General features: G+C 48.6%; 1 protein-coding gene across 4 annotated transcripts in view; it reads left to right on the top strand.

Annotated features, from left to right (window-relative positions):
• PDGFRA (platelet derived growth factor receptor alpha) overlaps nucleotides 1-19,142 on the top strand; it is a 43,734-nt gene that overhangs the window by 21,131 nt on the left and 3,461 nt on the right. For all 4 annotated transcript variants that reach the window (XM_082726742.1, XM_082726744.1, XM_082726743.1 and 1 more), the window contains exons 9-22: nucleotides 257-383; nucleotides 1,436-1,629; nucleotides 2,355-2,449; nucleotides 2,659-2,791; nucleotides 4,924-5,028; nucleotides 5,381-5,491; nucleotides 5,692-5,845; nucleotides 6,738-6,904; nucleotides 9,188-9,303; nucleotides 9,611-9,733; nucleotides 10,494-10,605; nucleotides 11,861-11,960; nucleotides 12,081-12,186; nucleotides 14,141-14,382. In XM_082726742.1, the coding sequence (XP_082582868.1) occupies nucleotides 257-383; nucleotides 1,436-1,629; nucleotides 2,355-2,449; nucleotides 2,659-2,791; nucleotides 4,924-5,028; nucleotides 5,381-5,491; nucleotides 5,692-5,845; nucleotides 6,738-6,904; nucleotides 9,188-9,303; nucleotides 9,611-9,733; nucleotides 10,494-10,605; nucleotides 11,861-11,960; nucleotides 12,081-12,186; nucleotides 14,141-14,382 (1,885 nt within the window). The remainder of the gene's footprint in view (nucleotides 1-256; nucleotides 384-1,435; nucleotides 1,630-2,354; nucleotides 2,450-2,658; nucleotides 2,792-4,923; nucleotides 5,029-5,380; nucleotides 5,492-5,691; nucleotides 5,846-6,737; nucleotides 6,905-9,187; nucleotides 9,304-9,610; nucleotides 9,734-10,493; nucleotides 10,606-11,860; nucleotides 11,961-12,080; nucleotides 12,187-14,140; nucleotides 14,383-19,142) is intronic.

The raw sequence follows: 19,142 nt of genomic DNA, 5'->3' as shown, positions 1-19,142 counted from the left end.
TCCAGATTTAGAACACCACAGGACACAAATCCCTAAACACTGCAACTGTGAAAATGCTCTTAACCAAGTGGGTCTATGCAGAGTGGAGCCTGTAACTGCTTTCAGCCCCTTCTTGGGGGGTTACTCGCTTGACAGGTTCGAATGTGGGGAGGGGGCAAGGGAGACGAATTCTGAACCTGATTTCTGTGAACCCGGGGCTCGCAGGAACTCCGGGGCCCAGACCATTCAATTCTGATGGCCCTTCCCCTCTTCGCAGTTCCCTCTTCCATTCTGGACTTGGTCGACGACCACCATGGCACTACGGGGGGCCAGACCGTGAGATGCACTGCTGAAGGGACGCCACTTCCTGACATCGAGTGGATGGTTTGCAAGGATATTAAGAAGTACGGAAACTAGAGGTTTCTTTCTCATTGGTGGTCAGAATGTTTCTTCCTTGATTCAAAGAACTTGAGATGCATTTTTTTTCTTTGTCTTTCCCTTCTTTTGTGATTCTTCCTGGGCCAAAGTCCCATAAACTCCAGGCTAGGATCTTAAGCATAGGCCTGGCGTGCCTGCGCGGATGGTATGAGTGCCCGTGCACCTGTGTGGTCATGAGTACTGTAAGGAGGAGGTCCCTAACTCGCACCAGATTTCTCCAAGGGTGCCCCATCAGAAAAGAAGATGAATTTAAAGGACCACAGCTCTAAGGATTTTTACTACCCTGGCCCACTTCACTTTATAGGTCTTACAGGGTGAGCTTTATTTGGTAGCTAGACTGGCGTGTGAACATAAGTGACAGTCTTGTGCATGGTGACTGCCCCCTTTGTCTACCTGCTGTCTGGGCGGAGTTAACTCACCAGTTCCTCTTTGACCCACCATCTGTCCACCTTTTCTGATGGGCCCTCGAGCAATGTGCCCATGGTGACCGCGTTTGGGAGCCTCGATTGTTTCTCTTGGAGGCTGAGAGTCCTAGACCTCCCCCTTCTTAGGGCAGAATGACAGGACTGGGATCTTGACTGGGGCTGGAATCTAGGTCTCCTAACTCAGCCAGCGGATCACTCCAACCCTACTGAGACAGTGTAGGTGGGGAGAAGAGGAGGGAGCCAGGCGTTTCCAGTGGCTGGGCAGTTGAAATAGTTAAACATTCTTGAAGTAGATCTGATCCATTGGCTCATGGGTTCAAGGCTTGGAATTGGTAGTTACATTTGATGGAACTAACTTCTACTTTGCCTGCTTCATCAGCAGTTAACTTTGAATTATCCGCATATAGGTTATCCTCTGTTGGGTCTTTGCAAACGAGTTCCATGTTAATATGCACATAAAATAAAGTCTACCTGTAGCAACCCCAGATGCAGGCGAGGTCAGAATGGCTGCCACCGTCGATGATTCTCTCTGCTTTGCCCACCTCCATTATCCTGATAACTGGTTTTAAATGAATGTCTTTTTTTCTCCCCAGGTGTAATAATGAAACTTCATGGGCGATTTTGGCCAGCAATATCTCAAACATCATCACGGAGGTCCACCCCCGAGACAGGAGTACTGTAGAGGGACGAGTGACATTCACCAGAGTGGAGGAGACCATCGCTGTCCGATGTCTGGCCAAGAACCTCCTTGGGGCTGAGAGCCGAGAGCTGAAGCTGGTGGCTCCCAGTGAGTTGCTCTTAGTCAACACCCAAGCCCTTCCTCCTGCAGGCAGAACCTTGAATCCCAGATGGGGTCTGAAAGGAATGAAGATCCCAAGGCAGAAATTCAGCTCTGAATGCTTTTAAAGGGCTTTCTCTGGGCTTCCATGAGGGAACCCTTTCTTTCGGATTCTGACCCCAAACTGCATCTTGAGGAGGCATCCGAGGTATTCTGCCTGTCTAGCAGGGTAGCTGGTCGGTCTCTGTAGTCTGAGTGCGGGGATGGATGATGGGGAAGGAGGATTTTCTGCCTTGTTGCTCCTTTGAACTGTCGAGACAGATTGCATTTAAAAAAAAAAATAATAATAAATCAACGAAGCCCAAAGTATAATATAAACAAAATGCAGCCTTTCAAAATAAACCGAACCTACATGGCTTTCAGTCCCATTTATCAGTCTTTACATTCCAGCCCACCTTCTGTCTAGAAGGTTAATGTTGTGGCACCTTTGGAACAAGTGCTACATTTCCCTGATGGAATTTTGTTCCCTTTCTCTTCTAAGGGAAGATCTGGGGTAGTGTTAGATCATGTTAGATGATTGAGAGGCGGTATCACCCATCCTTAAAATGAGCCAGGCAGCCTCGGTGCTTCTCCCCCAGAAGGGAGAGGTTTCCGACCCACACACAACCACATCACCTTCCCGCCCTCCTGCGTGTTTGTGGAAATTTCTACCTCACGCAGCCTTTCTCCTTCAGCACTGCGATCCGAGCTCACTGTGGCCGCTGCGGTCCTCGTGCTGCTGGTGATTGTGATCGTCTCACTCATTGTCCTGGTTGTCATTTGGAAACAGGTAGGTATTTTTCTCCAAGAACAAAAACCCTTGAGACCACTAAGAACAAGAAGAATGGTGGTCTAGTTCAGGGCTTGGCACAGAGAAGGAGCTCAGTAATGATGTGTTGAACGTGTCAGTCCTGCTGTGTTCTGGTCGCTTGGCTGCGGTCAAGCTTCGGTGCCTTTGGGCTTTGGTAATCACCCGCTACCTGTTGTGCTCATTTGTAGAAACCGAGGTATGAAATCCGTTGGAGGGTCATTGAATCCATCAGCCCTGATGGACATGAATATATTTATGTGGACCCAATGCAGCTGCCTTATGACTCGAGATGGGAGTTTCCAAGAGATGGACTTGTGCTTGGTAAGCGCCTCCTGGGCTGATCCCCTGACTCCCCTTTGATTTGGACATGACCTTTTATAGCCTTGTACAGGGATTAGGGATCTGAACTTCCACTCAGTTAGAGCTAGGCAATAGAAATTGGCTTTCAGAAATATTTTTCTGTCTTGAAAATGAATGAATTATATCACTGCCGTGGTTTTTATTAAAAAAATCTCGTTCCAGGGGCACCCAGGTGGCTCAGTCAGGTAAACATCTCTGATTTCGGCTCAGACCATGATCTCGGGGTCCTGGGATCGAGTCCCGCATCAGGCTCCACCCTCGGCAGGGAGCCTTCATGTCCCTCTGCCCTTTCCCCCTGCTTGTGCGCTCTTTCAAATAAATAAATAAAAATCTTAAAAAAATAAAAACATAAAAAAAATAAAAATCTTGGTCTATAGCAGATTATGGTTAAAGAAAATTCTACGTGGGCTGGAATGTAAAGAGGAGAGGAGAATGTGAGAATGTCCTGCCAAAGAGAGTCGTTGAGATGGCTTGGCTTTGGGAGTGACCCGAATTGATGAGATGAATTTATGTGACTGAAAAGGAACAGACAAGAATTGAATGAGGACAACCACACGGGGTATTTTAATCTAGCCCAGTCTGAGGATGTATTAGATGCTTCTTTAGAAATGTGTATAGGATATAAAAACACAGGTACTTTCCAAAGCAAAACATGTAAAAATAAGCCAACTTATCGCAAAGTTTTCAGATATTTCAGTCTAGGGCTGAGACGGAGTACGTGAATTAGTTCAAGGAATTTCTTTTTTAAATCACATCATGGATGAATGAAAACAGGACAAAGACAAAAAGCTGATGAACATGGGGGGTGGGGGAAGCAAAGGGAAAATAAGGTGAAAACAGAGAAAGAGGCAAACCATAAGAGACTCTTAGCTGTAAGGAAAAAAACCAAGGTTTCTGGGCCAGGGAGGTGGGTAGGAGCATAGGGTAGGGTAATTGGGTGATGGGGATTAAGGAGGGCACTTGATACAATGAGCACTGGGTGTTACTTGCAACTGATGATCACTAAATTCTACTTCTGAAACTAATAATACAGTATATATTAACTAAATTGAATTTAAAGAAAAAAAAAAAAAGACAAGTGAAAGATTAGAGGTTGTGTCCATGGGAACACACTAGACCCACTTGTCTTATTCCGAAGTGCAGCAAGTTTAGGTCATCTTAAACTGAAATCAAACACGATGTCTTAGTTACTTGCAATGTCAACTACTTGGACCTGGAAATGAAGCTTGATCATCTCTTCCTCCCACCAATTGCACCCCTACCACCCCTACCCCCTGTCGATTTTACAGAAAGAGCAGAGGAACTTAAAGTAGTAAAATGTGGGGGAAAAGGGTGACACCCCTAACATGCTAAGAGGCATTTCTGTGTGTCTCTGCTCCTATGTGTTCCCCTAAGGCAGCCATACGTTTCTGGGTACAGTCTCCCACATGCACATGTGCACACACGCACTGCTGGTTGCTTGTCCCTTATGAGCCAAGTCTTCCCCCCGGCTGTTTACTTACGTCACTGCCAGCGTGGAGCCAAGCGTGGCTCCCGGGGTGCAGTAGCCTGTGACATTCCTGGTCCTTCGGACAAGCAGCGGCAAGGACACCAGCCCGAAGTTCACTTCTTCACGCCTCGGAATCAGTGAGGTCTCGGAGGGATTTCCAGTGGATAAGGACTTAACTGCTGCAAAAGATGTGTCTGTTTGCATGTGGAGAACTGAAGGGTAGAGAAGCAGGGGGTTTGGGCGAGAGCCACAGGAAACGGGCCTTGGAGCCTGCGGACTGGCCCCGCACTAGAGCTGGGAGAAAGCTCACATCAGGGAAGGATGCGCCGCCCTCACTCCTGCCCGTGGATCCCTTCCCCTTGCAAATGGTATTTGATGAAAGCAGTTGCACTGATTGCCTTCTGTGGGCTCTGTTCTGGTCTCAAACTTGCTGACATGCAGGAATCATGACGGTTACTCCATCCTGGAGGAACAGCCTCCCTCCCTGCCCCGCCTCCCCACTGGCCCCCTGCGCTTTCGGGCAAGCCTACCGCTGACTGTGCTGAATAAAACCAAGGGGATGGTGCTACATTTCACCCGTGTTAACGGTTCTGATTGCTCGCAGGTCGGATCCTGGGATCTGGTGCCTTTGGGAAAGTGGTTGAAGGAACCGCCTATGGGTTAAGCCGTTCCCAGCCTGTCATGAAAGTAGCCGTGAAGATGCTAAAACGTAAGTTCCCTTTCCTGGGATTTTTTTTTAAATCAAAGTGAGTTCAGTGTGTGCCACATTAAGGACCAGATCTTGGTTTTTTCCGATTCCAGGTTTTCTGTGTCTTTAGGCTCTTTTTTCTTCCGGGTCATTTAGATTATTCTCGTTGCCTGTATGTTGGAAAATCAGGAGTTGTTATTTTTGGTGACTTCTTTTTACCTTGAAGACTAGAGGTTATTAGACCAAGTTACTCTGCGTTTCTCTTTTAGACTTTCGGTAAATAAAATGCTATCCGGTCGTGGGGTTGGCCGCGTTACTGGGTTTTTCTGGGAGGTAAAGGGCTTGAAGTGATGGAAGATTGATTCTTCAACAGCCACAGCCAGATCCAGTGAGAAGCAAGCTCTCATGTCGGAACTGAAGATAATGACTCACCTGGGGCCACATTTGAACATTGTGAACTTGCTGGGAGCCTGTACCAAGTCAGGTAGGCTTTCCGACCTGGGAGGGAGGATGTAAGTCCTTAACTCTCTACCTCCAAACATGCCAGCAAATACAAGTCCCCTGAACGGAGTTGCCTGACTTCCACTGAATCGTTGGAAGCTCCTCGTTTTGAGAATCATCTCGTGTCGGGCAAACATATCTTCATTTTTATGCCTATTGCTTAACTGCTTTCGGTTCCCACAGGCCCTATTTACATCATCACGGAGTACTGCTTCTATGGGGATTTGGTCAACTATTTGCATAAGAACAGGGATAGCTTCCTGAGCCGCCACCCGGAGAAGCCGAAGAAGGAGCTGGACATTTTCGGATTGAACCCTGCGGATGACAGCACACGGAGGTGGGTACAGAGTTACGCGCTGCTGAGAGTCCCAAGCCTCACCGCTGGAGATAGCCCGTGTCCCCATAGGATCCATGTCTGCAGACCCAGCAAGACTTAGAGCCCCACTACGCTGCCCGTCACCCGCTGACGCAGCCCGGACATCCCTGCCTGTAGGTGTTTGGGACTGGGTATCATGCGGGGAGGCCTTGCTGAGAGGTTTGAATGGAAGCAAGAGTTGGAATCATTGGACTCATTCTGGGAGCTATTTGGCTGTTAAGGTTCAGTCCACTTCAGGCCTGTAAGACATGGCTCCGGCCAGGGAGGATGCCTGCTGATATCTTGTGAGAAACTGCCCGAGGACCCCCACGTTTCGAGATTCTGCCCCTTAACTGAGCCTGGGCCTAGAGGTCAAGCTGGTGGTAGTAATCCCACGCGTAGGAACGTACAAGGAGCTGTCAAGTTGTGTGTGGATTTCCAGTTCTGTAAGATCAGAAAGCGCAAGTTCACTTGATACTGAGTTACTCGATGAACCCCAAATTGGCACTGAATTTATTGAGGGCAGGAAACATCTGCCCAAGTCCCGGGATTGTATAACCCGGGTTTTGTGGTGGGTGAGTTGAAAAACGGAGTGAGAATAAAGACAGGCACACTGAGTGGAGATGACCCAAGTGTGTGTGTGATTACTGGTCACGTCTCACCCACTGGACTGCCTCACGTGGGAGGTACATGTTGGTTTTGCTTTTGCTTTTGCTTTTGCTTGACGCCACTCCCCACCCCCTGCCCCCGAGCCTGCCCCCTTACCTACTGCACTGCCTTGGTTACCATCGGCCTCTGGTCATCTGCTTCAAGGTCAAATGGCCACTCCCCGGGGGCAGCACCCTGAACAAGGTTTCTTCTTCTGTTGTTCCAGTTACGTTATTTTATCTTTTGAAAACAACGGGGACTACATGGACATGAAGCAGGCTGACACCACACAGTACGTCCCCATGCTGGAGAGGAAGGAGGTCTCTAAGTACTCGGACATCCAGAGATCGTTGTATGATCGCCCAGCCTCCTACAAGAAGAAATCTGTGTTAGGTAAATGGTCACTGTTCATTCTTAGGTGTGCCGGTGGTTTAATACGATCCAGATTTCCCCTGCTCTCCACAAACTGGGCTTCTGCCACTTTGCTTTTATAGAAAGACATGCACTGGTACGTGTTCTCATATGCTGAAGTTTGGAAAGGATTTTTGGGTTTTACAAAAGAGTAATTGCTTCTTTGCTCATAGGAGTGCGCTATTTTCAGATAGCCATGGGAAACCTGCACTTAAAATACTGAGAGGAAGGGGTGCCGGGGTGGCTTAGTCGGTTAAGCCTCTGATTCTTGATCTCAGTCCTGGTCTTGATCTCTGAGATGTCATCAAGCCCTGTGTTGGGCTCCAGGCTGGCTGTGGAGTCTGCTTAAAAAAACAAAAACAAAACAAAACAAAACAAAACAAAACACCCCTAAAAAACAAACGAAACCTCAGAGGAAGGTGATTAGATAAGGTGAGCGGAACTGCCATCCTGTGGTCCCTAACTGCGTGTCTGTGGGAGGGATCTGTGATGTGCTTGCAGAAGTTCATGGCCTGTGACTTGACAAAAAGAATAAACAATTAATGCAGTGTATTTTCACACTTTAAACATAATCCTCTTAAAGAATGGTTTATCCTGATATAATTAGCTTTTTTTCCCCCGGTGTTAATGTGTCTTTTTATTTTTTATTTTTTTTCTTAATGAAAGTATGGTGATCACTGATTCCACCCCCCTCCCCGCCCCTGTTTGCAAAATTGAAAGCTAGCTATCCTCTGGTTCCTAATAACTATTTTTAAAATTTCAAGTTCTCTAAGTCTCTAGTACCTAGGAGTTCAGTAGCCCTTGCTGTGAGCTGTGTTAATACCCACTTTGTGATAGACACTGGAAAGTAGACAATTGGAGGTTGTATTTTTCTGCTGAGGATGTTGGGTCTATTGTTGTTTGAAGGAAGGTCTGTCTCGTCTTTCGAAACAGATGAACATGTGGCAGGATTGCATTGATTAATAAACTCCAGGGAGTCTAGCCGATGCCCAAAGCAGATGGACCACCCCACTTGTGCAGGGGAGGCGGGGCATAGCCCCCCCCCCCCCCCCCCCGGGTTCCGGTCTAATCCCGGGCTTGGAGCTGGGAGGACTCTGCTATTGGGTCTGATGTTGACGTATCTTGTGATTCAGTGTTATGGGCCTGAGCCCTCCCATTAGTCAATTCACAAAAGTGTTGAGCTGCCATGGAAATGATTTTGAAAATCACCGATATGCTCTGAATGCTTGTAGGGTTCTTAAGTGAAAGGTACAATCTGTTAAAAAAGAATGTGCTTGTTTTGCAAAGCTCGGTACACAAGAGTATTTTCCATTGCCGCGGTTCCAAGTTCCACTCACTTGTTTTTGCCAAGTGGGTACACTTCCAAGCCCTTTTAAAAGATGAGCCAATGGGAGCTGTCGGAACCAGTGCTTCCTCTCCCCTCCCGTGTTGTTAAAAATAGTTGACATGGCTTCCCAGGCTGGACCTGGCTCCAGATGTCGGGGGAACCTGATTCATACTCAGCCCGGGCCCCGCTGGCAGGCAGACCTTGGCTTGCTGGCCTTCTCCTAGCTGGCTGGAAAAACGTGAATGGCTACAGCTACTCTTCACTCGCCTGAAAATTTTTAAAAAGAAATGAGAACGGCTGGCCTAGCTTACCTCCTTCCTCGAAAACCCTGGGACTCCTCCAGATGGGACTGACTGGGGAAAGTGGACAAGTTACAAAAGGAGCTAACGGCAAAGTCCTTGGCACTGACCTTTGAAGATTGTTACCTCTGGTCTGACAGGGGCTGGATTTTATTCAGGAAATGAGCCAAACACTGTGAAGGTGGCTTTAAAAAGAGGGGAAAAAAAGTGGGGGGGATTCCTAGAAACTACTTTTTCAAAGGGCCCTCATGTATATTCATCATGGAAGATTTTGCGTGTGTGTGTGTGTGTGTGTGTGTGTATGTGTGTGAGGTGGCTGAGGTAACTTGCTAACTAAGGCTGAAAAAAGAAATTTGGGAGGCAAACAACAAGATGTGTGAGAACCCACTAGACTGGTCCTTATGGATTCATGTGTATGTAAACCAGAGAGAGATTTCTGCAGATAGATTTCTTTTTAATGGTAGAACCTTGGCGTGGCTTGCATACCCGCCCATGAGGTCCAGAAACGCTATAGGAAAAAAAAAATCTTAGGTCCGTTCTCTGGACGAGCCTTAGTGGTCCAGCACCACGGGAGCGTCCCCCGTGGGGGATGTTTCACGCCGCCCTCTAAGGCCAACTCCCTTCATTCCTTTTCTGCAGACTCAGAAGTCAAAAACCTCCTTTCGGACGATAACTCAGAAGGTCTTACTTTGTTGGATTTGTTGAGTTTTACCTATCAAGTTGCGCGAGGAATGGAATTTTTGGCTTCGAAAAACGTGAGTGTGTTCGTGGAACAGAGTTCTCTGTTGATCTCCAAGAGGCTGGTGGCAATGGCTGCTTCTCTCTTCCTTTTCCCTGAAGCATAGTGGGGAGTCTGGTATCATCAGGTATCTACCCTGTTCTAGAACTTCCTCCATCTTGCGAGTGGCTGGGGGCAGAGCCTGGAGGAGGTGAGCGCTCTGCTGGGACACCCTCTGTGAAGTGTGCCATGCAGCTCCTGGCACCACCGTAGGTGGCCAGTCACATAGGGCTGACATTGTCTAGTGACAGATGGACAGACTGTTGTTTTCCCTTGCTATGCAGTGCGTCCACCGGGACCTGGCTGCCCGAAATGTCCTCCTGGCACAAGGGAAAATCGTGAAGATCTGTGACTTTGGTCTGGCCAGAGACATCATGCATGATTCCAACTACGTGTCTAAAGGCAGCGTACGTGATCCCTCCGCTCACTGGGCTTGCTCGTCTTTCCTCACTCAGTCTCCAGACCTAGATGTCGCTTCTGGCCACTCAGGGTCCGCATTTTTAACATGGAGTCCATGAAACCCAGGAACGGGCTCCAGGGAATCAGTATGCAAAGCGTAGGCTCTGTAGCCAGATGGCCTGGGCGTGACTACTGGCTTGAGCACTTAATATCCTGGAGATGGGGGGGAAGTTTCTTGCCTGTTCTGTACCCTGGTTTACCCTGGTTTTCCCTGTCAGCAGTGACCTGATAACACTACCTGTCTCCTGGATTGCCGAGGTGATTCAGTGACTTAAATGTCAGATGTTTAGAACTGTGCCTGGTACACAACAAGCACTCAGCAAGTGTTAGCTACTGCTCCTACGTGCCTGTGTACATGCATTCATTTCCAGAGAGAACTGCTCTGACTTGTGTCAGATCTGCAGATGGCATTCAGGGCTCCTACGCTTTGGGTGAACATTCAGTGTTAATATTTTTGGGTGCTTTCCGTTGGGAGGACATAAGAGGTGACATCGACCATCTGTCCTTCATTAGATAATTTATTGAGCACCTACTAGATGCCAGGCTCAGAATAGTGTGGGGAGCGGAGTGCCAAACAAGAAACAAAGATTTCCTGGGCTAGGTTGTTAGTGCAAGTTATTATTAGTCCAAAGAGAAGCCCTATTATTTCCGCTGCTGTGGGTCATCAGCGGGGACGCTGGGTTTAACTTCCTTCCTCTCCCCATGCAGACCTTCCTCCCCGTGAAGTGGATGGCCCCTGAGAGCATCTTCGATAATCTCTACACCACGCTGAGTGACGTCTGGTCTTACGGCATTCTGCTCTGGGAGATCTTTTCTCTTGGTACGGGCCTGACATCTCTGCTCATTTGGGTGGTTTTGTAACAGCACTGGAAGGGAAACGCTGTTTTCCGAGCTCCAGGGTATAAACGATGCTAAGATGCCCGCTGTGAGTCAAGGGTGCGGCGGCTGCTTTGAATGACGAATTGCACGGTTGCGGTGGCTGGTGTACACCCACGTGGACTGAGCCGGGAGTCTTGGAGGACTGCACCTTCACCCCTGGGCTGTGCCCCTCCTCTCCTTTGGGCTGTGTCAGAGTGACTTTCTCCCACTGGAAGTGTTCCTTAGAACACCCACTCCCCAGATGGTTTTTGAGTGGGACTGTGGGTTAAGTAGGTTCACTGGCGGAGAGTCACCTCTGTCGCTTCATGGTGATCGAGACTCAGGTGAAAAGGAGTATGCTGAGGGCATGGGAGTGACTAGCCTTCCTGGTCATCGCTCTGGGAGAGGAGAGGGACCATCTGGTCATTTAGTGAGCCGGTCACCAGGTCCCAAATAATACAGGTACCCCGCACTGCCAGGCGAGGGCCCTGAGGGTGGAGGGAGGAGTGATTTGTGACACTGGCCTTAGCTCCTTTGGAGACGCACAACCTCCATGTGGCAATAAACAGTTTCAACTTGTAAGGGAAGAAAGAAGGGAGCCCTGTGGTAGTTTTGGAAGGCTTTAGAGAGGAAGCTGAGCTTGATCTGACCTTGGCCATACACAGTGAAATGTTTCCTGAACTGTAGGAAAGGATTTCCTCTCTTCGTCTCCTTTTTTGATCCCCGTTCTCCCTGATTGGATGCCCGTGTGGGTCATCCCAGTGGGGGGCTTCACGGAGTCTTAGAGTCTATTAAAAGCAGAAAATTATCTAGATATTTTAAGCCCCCGCTTTGACTTTGGCTCTAGTTACTTGAATATTTTGGTGAAAAGAATTTTTCCTTCCATGGTTCCGAATTTTCTCTTGATTCTCTATTTTGCTTTGTGTCTGTAGATCCCGTAGTCAGATACATTGAAAAAACACTTTTGTGCTCTTTCTAAAGATGTAGAATTTGTGCCTCAGGTGTCTGGGCTCGACCAACGTTCGTTCAGTCCTAGTTACGTTCAAGGTTTGCGAAAGCCTGTGAAGTCAAAGGGACGATCACGCTTAATTTCCTTGAAAGAACCAGAACTTCCAAGGGGGGATCCCCAGGCATTCTCTGTAGGTTCTGTGTCACCCTGAGAGTTTCAGCAGTGTCCCACGTGCTGGCTAACCCAGGTGGTTTCCCTCTGTTTTCAGGAGGCACCCCCTACCCTGGCATGATGGTGGATTCGACTTTCTACAATAAGATCAAGAGCGGCTACCGGATGGCCAAGCCTGACCATGCCACCAGTGAAGTGTGAGCCCCCTCCCTCGTTTGGGGGCCTTGTGTTCATGCCCGGGGGTGGGGGCGGTCTGTGGGGGGCAGGGGTGCCCTGACACTGCTCCACGAGCCCACTCGGGTTGTGTGCTCCCGCAGCTACGAGATCATGGTGAAGTGCTGGCACAGTGAGCCAGAGAAGAGACCCTCCTTCTATCACCTGAGTGAGATTGTGGAGAATCTGCTGCCTGGACAGTACAAGAAGGTGGGTCTGGGCCCCTTCACGTTGGGTGGAAAGGAACCGGCAGAGGGAAGACGTCCGTAGCTGGTAGTTCAGTGGCAAGTCGCGCTGTTCAGCACTGTTTTGTTTTTATTTATTTTATTTTCAAAAGATTTTATGTGTATATTTTTTAAAAATTTAGTATTTGTTCATTGTTATGGGATTCATTGTTAATGCACCACACCCAGTGCTCCATGCACGTGCGCTCCTTAATACCTATCACCAGGCTCACCCCACCCCCCATGCCCCTCCCTTCCAAAACCCTCAGTTTGTTTTCAGCACTGTTTTAAATATTTTATTTATTTATTTGACAGAGATCATAGGTAGACAGAGAGGCAGGCAGAGAGAGAGGAGGAAGCAGGCTCCCCAAGGAGCAGAGAGCCCGATGCGGGACTCGATCCCAAGACCCTGGGATCATGACCTGAGCCAAAGGCAGAGGCTTAACCCACTAAGCCACCCAGGCACCCCTCAGAACTGTTTTGTTTTTTTTTTTTAAAGATTTTATTTATTTATCAGAGGGTGGGGGAGAGAGCGAGCACAGGCAGACAGAATGGCAGGCAGAGGCAGAGGGAGAAGCAGGCTCCCTGCCGAGCAAGGAGCCCGATGCGGGACTCGATCCCAGGACACCAGGATCATGACCTGAGCCGAAGGCAGATGCCCAACCAACTGAGCCACCCAGGCGTCCCCCTCAGAACTGTTTTAAAGGGACATTTTCAGAGGAGGAAAAAGATTGTTTGATCCGGTGGCCTGGCTTATCCTGGAGTGCTCCCCAGGCCCCTGGTAGCAGTGATGTCTGAAAACCCTCCCCTTTCTGCAGGGCTCCCCTTTCATCTTAAGTGTGCAACACCTGTAAGCACTTTATTCTCCAGATGCTACCGAGCAGTTAGAAGTCTCGGGGCATCCATAGCCATTCTGTCGCTCATTTGAATGTACTTAAATCCATGTGAAATTGGATTTTACCAGCTTTTACCAGCTGACTAGAAGGAACAACCTCAGCTGTTATCTGGGGCTCCAGCTGTTTGTGTGTGGGGTTTTTTTTGTTATTTATTTTGTTTTTTGTTTTGTTTTGTTTTGTTTTGGTGCAATAGGAAGCATTGTTCAGAGGAACAAACAATAATTTCATGGAACCAAGCAGGATATATTAATGAATGAAACAACTTCTGCTGAGATGCTGGGAGGGAACCATAGTTGCATTATAAACTGCATTTCTGCAAGTCAGATGAGTCACTCTGTGTAGTTTTCATATTTGTTGCTGCTCCTCAAAGAGAAGCCGTGTTAGGAGGTTGCATGCTGAACTGAGAGTTAAATACTATTTCATCACCCGTTACAACTTCGAGAAGTGAGGCCATGAGGAGGCAGAAGGAAATTAGGATAGGTCCGTCAGAGGAGTTCTGTCTGGGGTTCCTAAGACGTGTTGGTGGGAAGAGACTAGAACTGTTGTTGAAAATGGGGTCTTTTTCAATTAAAGGTCTGTGAGTTTGGAGTTAGGTATCTTTCTCCAGCATTTAGGATCAGGAAGTTTCCAGGGATGGTGCTCTCCGTGGAAGTCCTTGTCACCTCTTGCTGGAATGCATCGAAACCCTGGAGAGAGACTGTAATTGGGACCAGAAGGGGCCCTGCTAGTCTCAGAGAAGGGAGTGGGTTTGTGCGTCGGGGGATGGTTGGGGGACACCGTCCTAGCTACCGACTCAGAGAACGGGCTCATTGTATCTTCAGGTGGATGAGAGATCTCTCCTGCAGGATGACCCTGTCATTGATGGCCCTTTCTCCATGGCCCACACCTGCAGATGGGTTGACATCAGACTCTCAGTTGTCTAAATCCTGTTATCTTTGAGGGAGCTTGGAGATACACCTGGTTAAGTGGGCGTTAAGATCTGAGTGCCCTTTCTGCAGTTCGGTCCGTGGCACGTGGCTAACCGTGTGAAATGCATGTCTGCAGAGTTACGAGAAGATTCACCTGGATTTCCTGAAGAGCGACCACCCCGCCGTGGCGCGCATGCGCGTGGACGCCGACAATGCCTACATCGGCGTCACCTACAAAAACGAGGAGGACAAGCTGAAGGACTGGGAGGGCAGCCTGGACGAGCAGCGGCTGAGTGCGGACAGCGGCTACATCATCCCCCTGCCCGACATCGACCCCGTCCCTGAGGAGGAAGACCTGGGCAAGAGGAACAGACACAGGTAGGGCTTCCTGCAGAGCCCCGCCCCTGCTCCGCTCCCCAGGGCACCTGCTGGTGAGGCTTGCCCCCTGCTGCAGAGGCCCCAGGGGTCGGCTTCCTCTTGTAAACGCCTCCTAGACAATCCTAATGTGGACCTATGGGGCTGGGCAAGGTGAGAGTGGGCAGGGGGAGAGTCTCTGACCCGAGTCCCCAGGTAGTTTGATCAGTCACTGCAGCCCTGATTTCTCGAGATACTGGAAGCCTCCGATGTTTCCTGCATGGATCCTGGGACGGGGGAGAGAGCCGAGAGAGGCTAGACTGGGCAGTTTGATACTGATGGTTACCATCATCTTAGCATCATCTGAACCCCAGCTGCACCTGGGGAGACTTGAAAACTGATCTGCATACTTCACCCAGACCAGCATGTTATTAGAATCTCCGGGAACCCGGCCCAGGCGCCTCCTGGCTGATTTCTTCCTTCTTTTTAACTCATATCATGGAAGATTTCTGACCTGCCCCATTCCAGACGACTAGCGAACTGTCAGTTCTCTCACTCAGCTTGAGCATCTATGATCTCATGGCTAGACTGCCCGAAGGAGCTGTTTCTCCTCTTCCTGATTGTCTTGAAGGAAATCCCAGACATCCTATCATTTCCTCCATAAATACTCCATTATGGTGCCTCTAAAAGATACAGGCTCTATTTAAAAAAAAAAAAAACAGCTGGAGTTACTAAGTTATTAAAAAGAACTGCAGTATCATTATCTTGCTCTCCCCCCCGTTGACAATGAATTGTTAAAAGAGGATCACAGGTGTTCAGATTTCCCCGATTGTCTCATAAATACGGTTTTGCATTTGTTTTGTTCTGAGAACCGAACAAGAGTGACACATGGCATTTAGTTGCTATGTTTCTGTATGTTTGTCCTGCCCCTTCTTACCCCTTTGCATGGTATTTGTGAAGAAACTGGAGCATCTGCCTGTAATGTTCCCACATTCTGAATGTCGCTGAGTGCATCCTGTAGTGTGTCTTGTCACATGCTTTGTCTTTTGTATTTGGGGTCAACTGGTAGTCTAGAGCCTTGATGTGGCTCAGGTCATAGTTTGGGCAAGCGTGCTTCAAAGCTGCTGGTGTGTATGGCCATTGGGAACTACGTACTGTCCAGCTGTCTTCCCTTCTGTGACATGAATGGCCACCAGTGATCATCACCTGGATCCACTGATTAATTAACAAGGTGATGCTAACACCCAGCTAGGACTAAAGCCATTAGTTTACACAGTCTCAAATAGAGAACCGCGTCCCAGTTACTCATGGTCTTTGCATAGCCCTTGAACAGAGGCAGGAGAAAGTGATCATAGTGGTCCTTGGTTCCAGGTCCAAGTTTTGTATGAGTCTCTCTCTCCCTTTTTTCCCCCCCTCTTCATTCAGGAGACTCTTGTCCCTTCTTCCTCTGTCATTTGGTTTGCTACGTACAGTTACTTAGGCAGAAGCATGAGGCATCATTACATTAGTTTGGAGCCTTGTGATTTTAGCATCCTTTGCTATTGGTATGAATCAGGTAATTTAAGAAGTATAGTTGGGTTCTTTGGTTTTTGAAATGTGCTATGAGAATAGGAGAGGTTGAGCAGAGTGCCCTGATTTACCTTTGCTGAGGACAATAACAAAAATACATTCATATTCTTCTAGCAAAGTATTTCTCTGAGCTTTGGGTTATCTGTGGTAGCACTTGACCCCAGATCTGCCATCCATTTTGGTTATTTTGTATGTCAGGGACTCTGAATAATATTTCAGTTACATAAAGGTCTTGCTTCTAAGTTGAGTTAAGAAGTTGTATTAATAAGTAACATAGGTAAATTGCCCAGAACTTTTCTGGGGGTGCACAAGACTGCACTACAGAATTTGACATCTATTATTACATGGAGAGACTAATTTTAGCTGATAGCTAGTTGTCATCTTAGATAATCAGAACTTTGGCGAGGGTGGTAACGTTTGATTTTTGAATTGTAAAAAGTATGTCCCAAGTGACTACCCCAGGTCAGGTGAAACTGTGGCTCTGACAGGTGGGCTGAGCTTGGGGAACGTCTTGGTGGGCTTGGACTGCTGTTACACACTATCATAGATTTGGGGGCTTAAACAATAGAAATCTGTTTTCTCACTGTTCTGGAGGCTGGAAGTCCAAGATCAAGGTGTTGGCAGGTTTGGTTTTTCCTGAAGCCTCTCTCCTTGGCTTGCAGATGGCCGTTGTCTTAATATATCCTCACGTGGTCTTTTTCTGTTTGCGGTTTGCGGGTGTCTCTTCCTCTTACAAGGACCCCACTCCATTAGGGTGAGGGCTCCACTTTAATGACCTCATTTAACCTTAATTACTTCCTAAAAAGCCTTATCTCCAAATAAAATCACAATGGGGATTAGGGCTTCAACATGTAAATTTGGGGGGTGGAGTATACAGTTCCGTCCGTCATGGGGGTAGGGATGCCAGAGTTGGGATGTTCTGGGTCTAGGAAGGCATAGTGGTCCTGTGGAATCCCCTCCTTGGGCTCAGGAGGCTTGCCCTTGGGAGGGGAGTGGGCATGAGAAAGACTGGGCCTTGCTTGCTTGTTGGGGTGCTCCGTCGGTAAGAAGGGAATCAGAAGTAAGCCCAGTCATCAGATCTAGGTCCACCACGAAGCCTGGCATTAGGATCCTCCATGGTCATCCCTGCCCTCTGTCTGTGAGATGCAGCAGCAGAGAGGAGCGGAGTGTCAGCGCACGGTGTGGTGACTCCACTGCGGGACTCAGCTGTCGAGTCGCCCCTGGAGGGGCCATTAGTCCAAATCACAGTGTCCAAAGAAGTCTCATAAAGGCAGGTCCTCATTCGGTTGGGGTCCGTATCCAAAGGTTGACTCAGGCCTCCAGCTACTGGTGGGGGCTCTAGGAAGTAGATCTGTCTGGCCTCTCAGGGAGAAGGGCTGTCAGGACAATGGGATTATCAAGACCAGCCCAGTGGACTGGGGTTCAGTGGGAGGCTCCCGGACCAGGGTATCAGTTGGGGATGGGGGTGGCGTACAGATGCGGAAAAGAGACCAAGGAAGGGCCCAGTCTGTGGGGTTGTGAAGGGAAACCTCAGTTTGGGGACCCCGCAGGCTCTAAGAGCTCTCTGGGCTGCAGTGGCCTTGGGGTGGAGGGCAGCAGACTGTTTTCCCATGGGCCCCTACCGGCCAGGCTCAGTTCTCTGTTTGGAAACGGAACTGACCTGGAGAGGAGGGGAGCGAGGCAGAGATTGTCAAGCCTGGTCCTCATGGAAGAAAAGCCACTGCAGGTGTGTGTGTGTGTGTGTGTGTGTGTGTGTGTGTGCGCGCGTCTCCCTGCTCTGGCTGGCCAGTCCATAGTGAGGCTTACGTGATGTGTCCAGCATGCTGCTGGAGCCTGGCGGGGAGAGCGGATGGGCCTGCCTGTCAGCATATAACCTGTCGGGGGTGGAGTGGGGGGGCAAAAAGACACATGTAGATCTGTTAAAATCCCAGGCAAGAAAATGATAAGGCAGTAGGGGTTCAGAGACAGGAACACAGACAGGGAACCATGACAGGCTAGAGACTAGGGAGCATTATTTTTCGAAAACTCTTCGTGACCAATTGTAAATGTCCAGAAAAATTGAGAGATTACATCTATCGCTCAGCTTTAGTAGTTGTTAACATTTGGTTTCTCTAAGTATATAATGTATACTTAATGCCTATTGTATGTATATATCTAATCTGTACTACGTGTATATGTATATATGTGATGTATGTGTACCACAGACACGTATATACCTATACTTTTTCTTTCCTTGCTCAAGCATTAGAAACTCCAGCAAACACCTCCCTGAGAAGAAGGATACTCTCAGGGCGCCTGGGTGGCTCATTGGGTTAAGCGTGTGCCTTCAGCTCAGGTAATGATCCCACGGTCCTGGGATCGAGCCCCATGTTGGGCTCCCTGCTCAGTGGGGGGCCTGCTTCTCCCTCTCTGCCTCTGTCCCACCCACCCCCACACTCATACCTACATGTACTCCATCAGATAGATAACTAAAATCTTAAAAAACAAATAAGGATACTCCTACAAAAGCATAACAGCATGATCACATGTAAGAAAATTAACTATTTCCTGATATCTTTTTTTTTTTTTTTCAAGATATTACTGATTTGACAGACACAGAGAGGGAACACAGAAGGGGGCGGGGAATGGGAGGAGGAGAAGCAGGTTTTCCTCCGAGCAGGGAGGTCAGTGCGAGGCTGGATCCCAGAACCCTGGGATCATGACCCGAGCTGAAGGCAGACAACCTAACGAATGAGCTGCCCAGCCACCCTCCATGATATCTTCTACTATTCAGGGCCTTTTCAGGTAGGAGTTCGAGTGATGACAGTAATAATAATAGCTAATATTTACTGAGACGTAGTATGTTCTAGGTACTGTTCTCAGTGCTTTATGGTTATTACCTTCATTCGCCCTGACAACAGGAATAGCATCAGGTACTGTTGACATCCCTTTCTGTAGGCCGGGGAACCACAAGCTCGGGGTTAAGTGACTGGTGGGACTCTTGACAGCTGCTGTGGGGTGGACGATTCCAGACCTACGGCTTTCTAGTTCTAGAACGGTCCTTTTCAGCCTCTGCTCTAGAGGGTAAAGAACCTTCACGGGGACTTCCAGACTAGGGCTGGGGGAGGTGTGGGGGGGTAAAGAGGAAAGGGAGGAAGGCATTCCCAGGGCATGGGTTCAGATCCTGAGAACACTGTTTGGACACTGGGGAAATTTCAGGGACCGCAGGTGACTGG

Source organism: Mustela nivalis, assembly GCF_964662115.1.
Source record: "Mustela nivalis genome assembly, chromosome: 4".
NCBI classification, from domain to species: domain Eukaryota; kingdom Metazoa; phylum Chordata; class Mammalia; order Carnivora; family Mustelidae; genus Mustela; species Mustela nivalis.
This window is presented reverse-complemented; position numbering and strand designations above follow the sequence as displayed.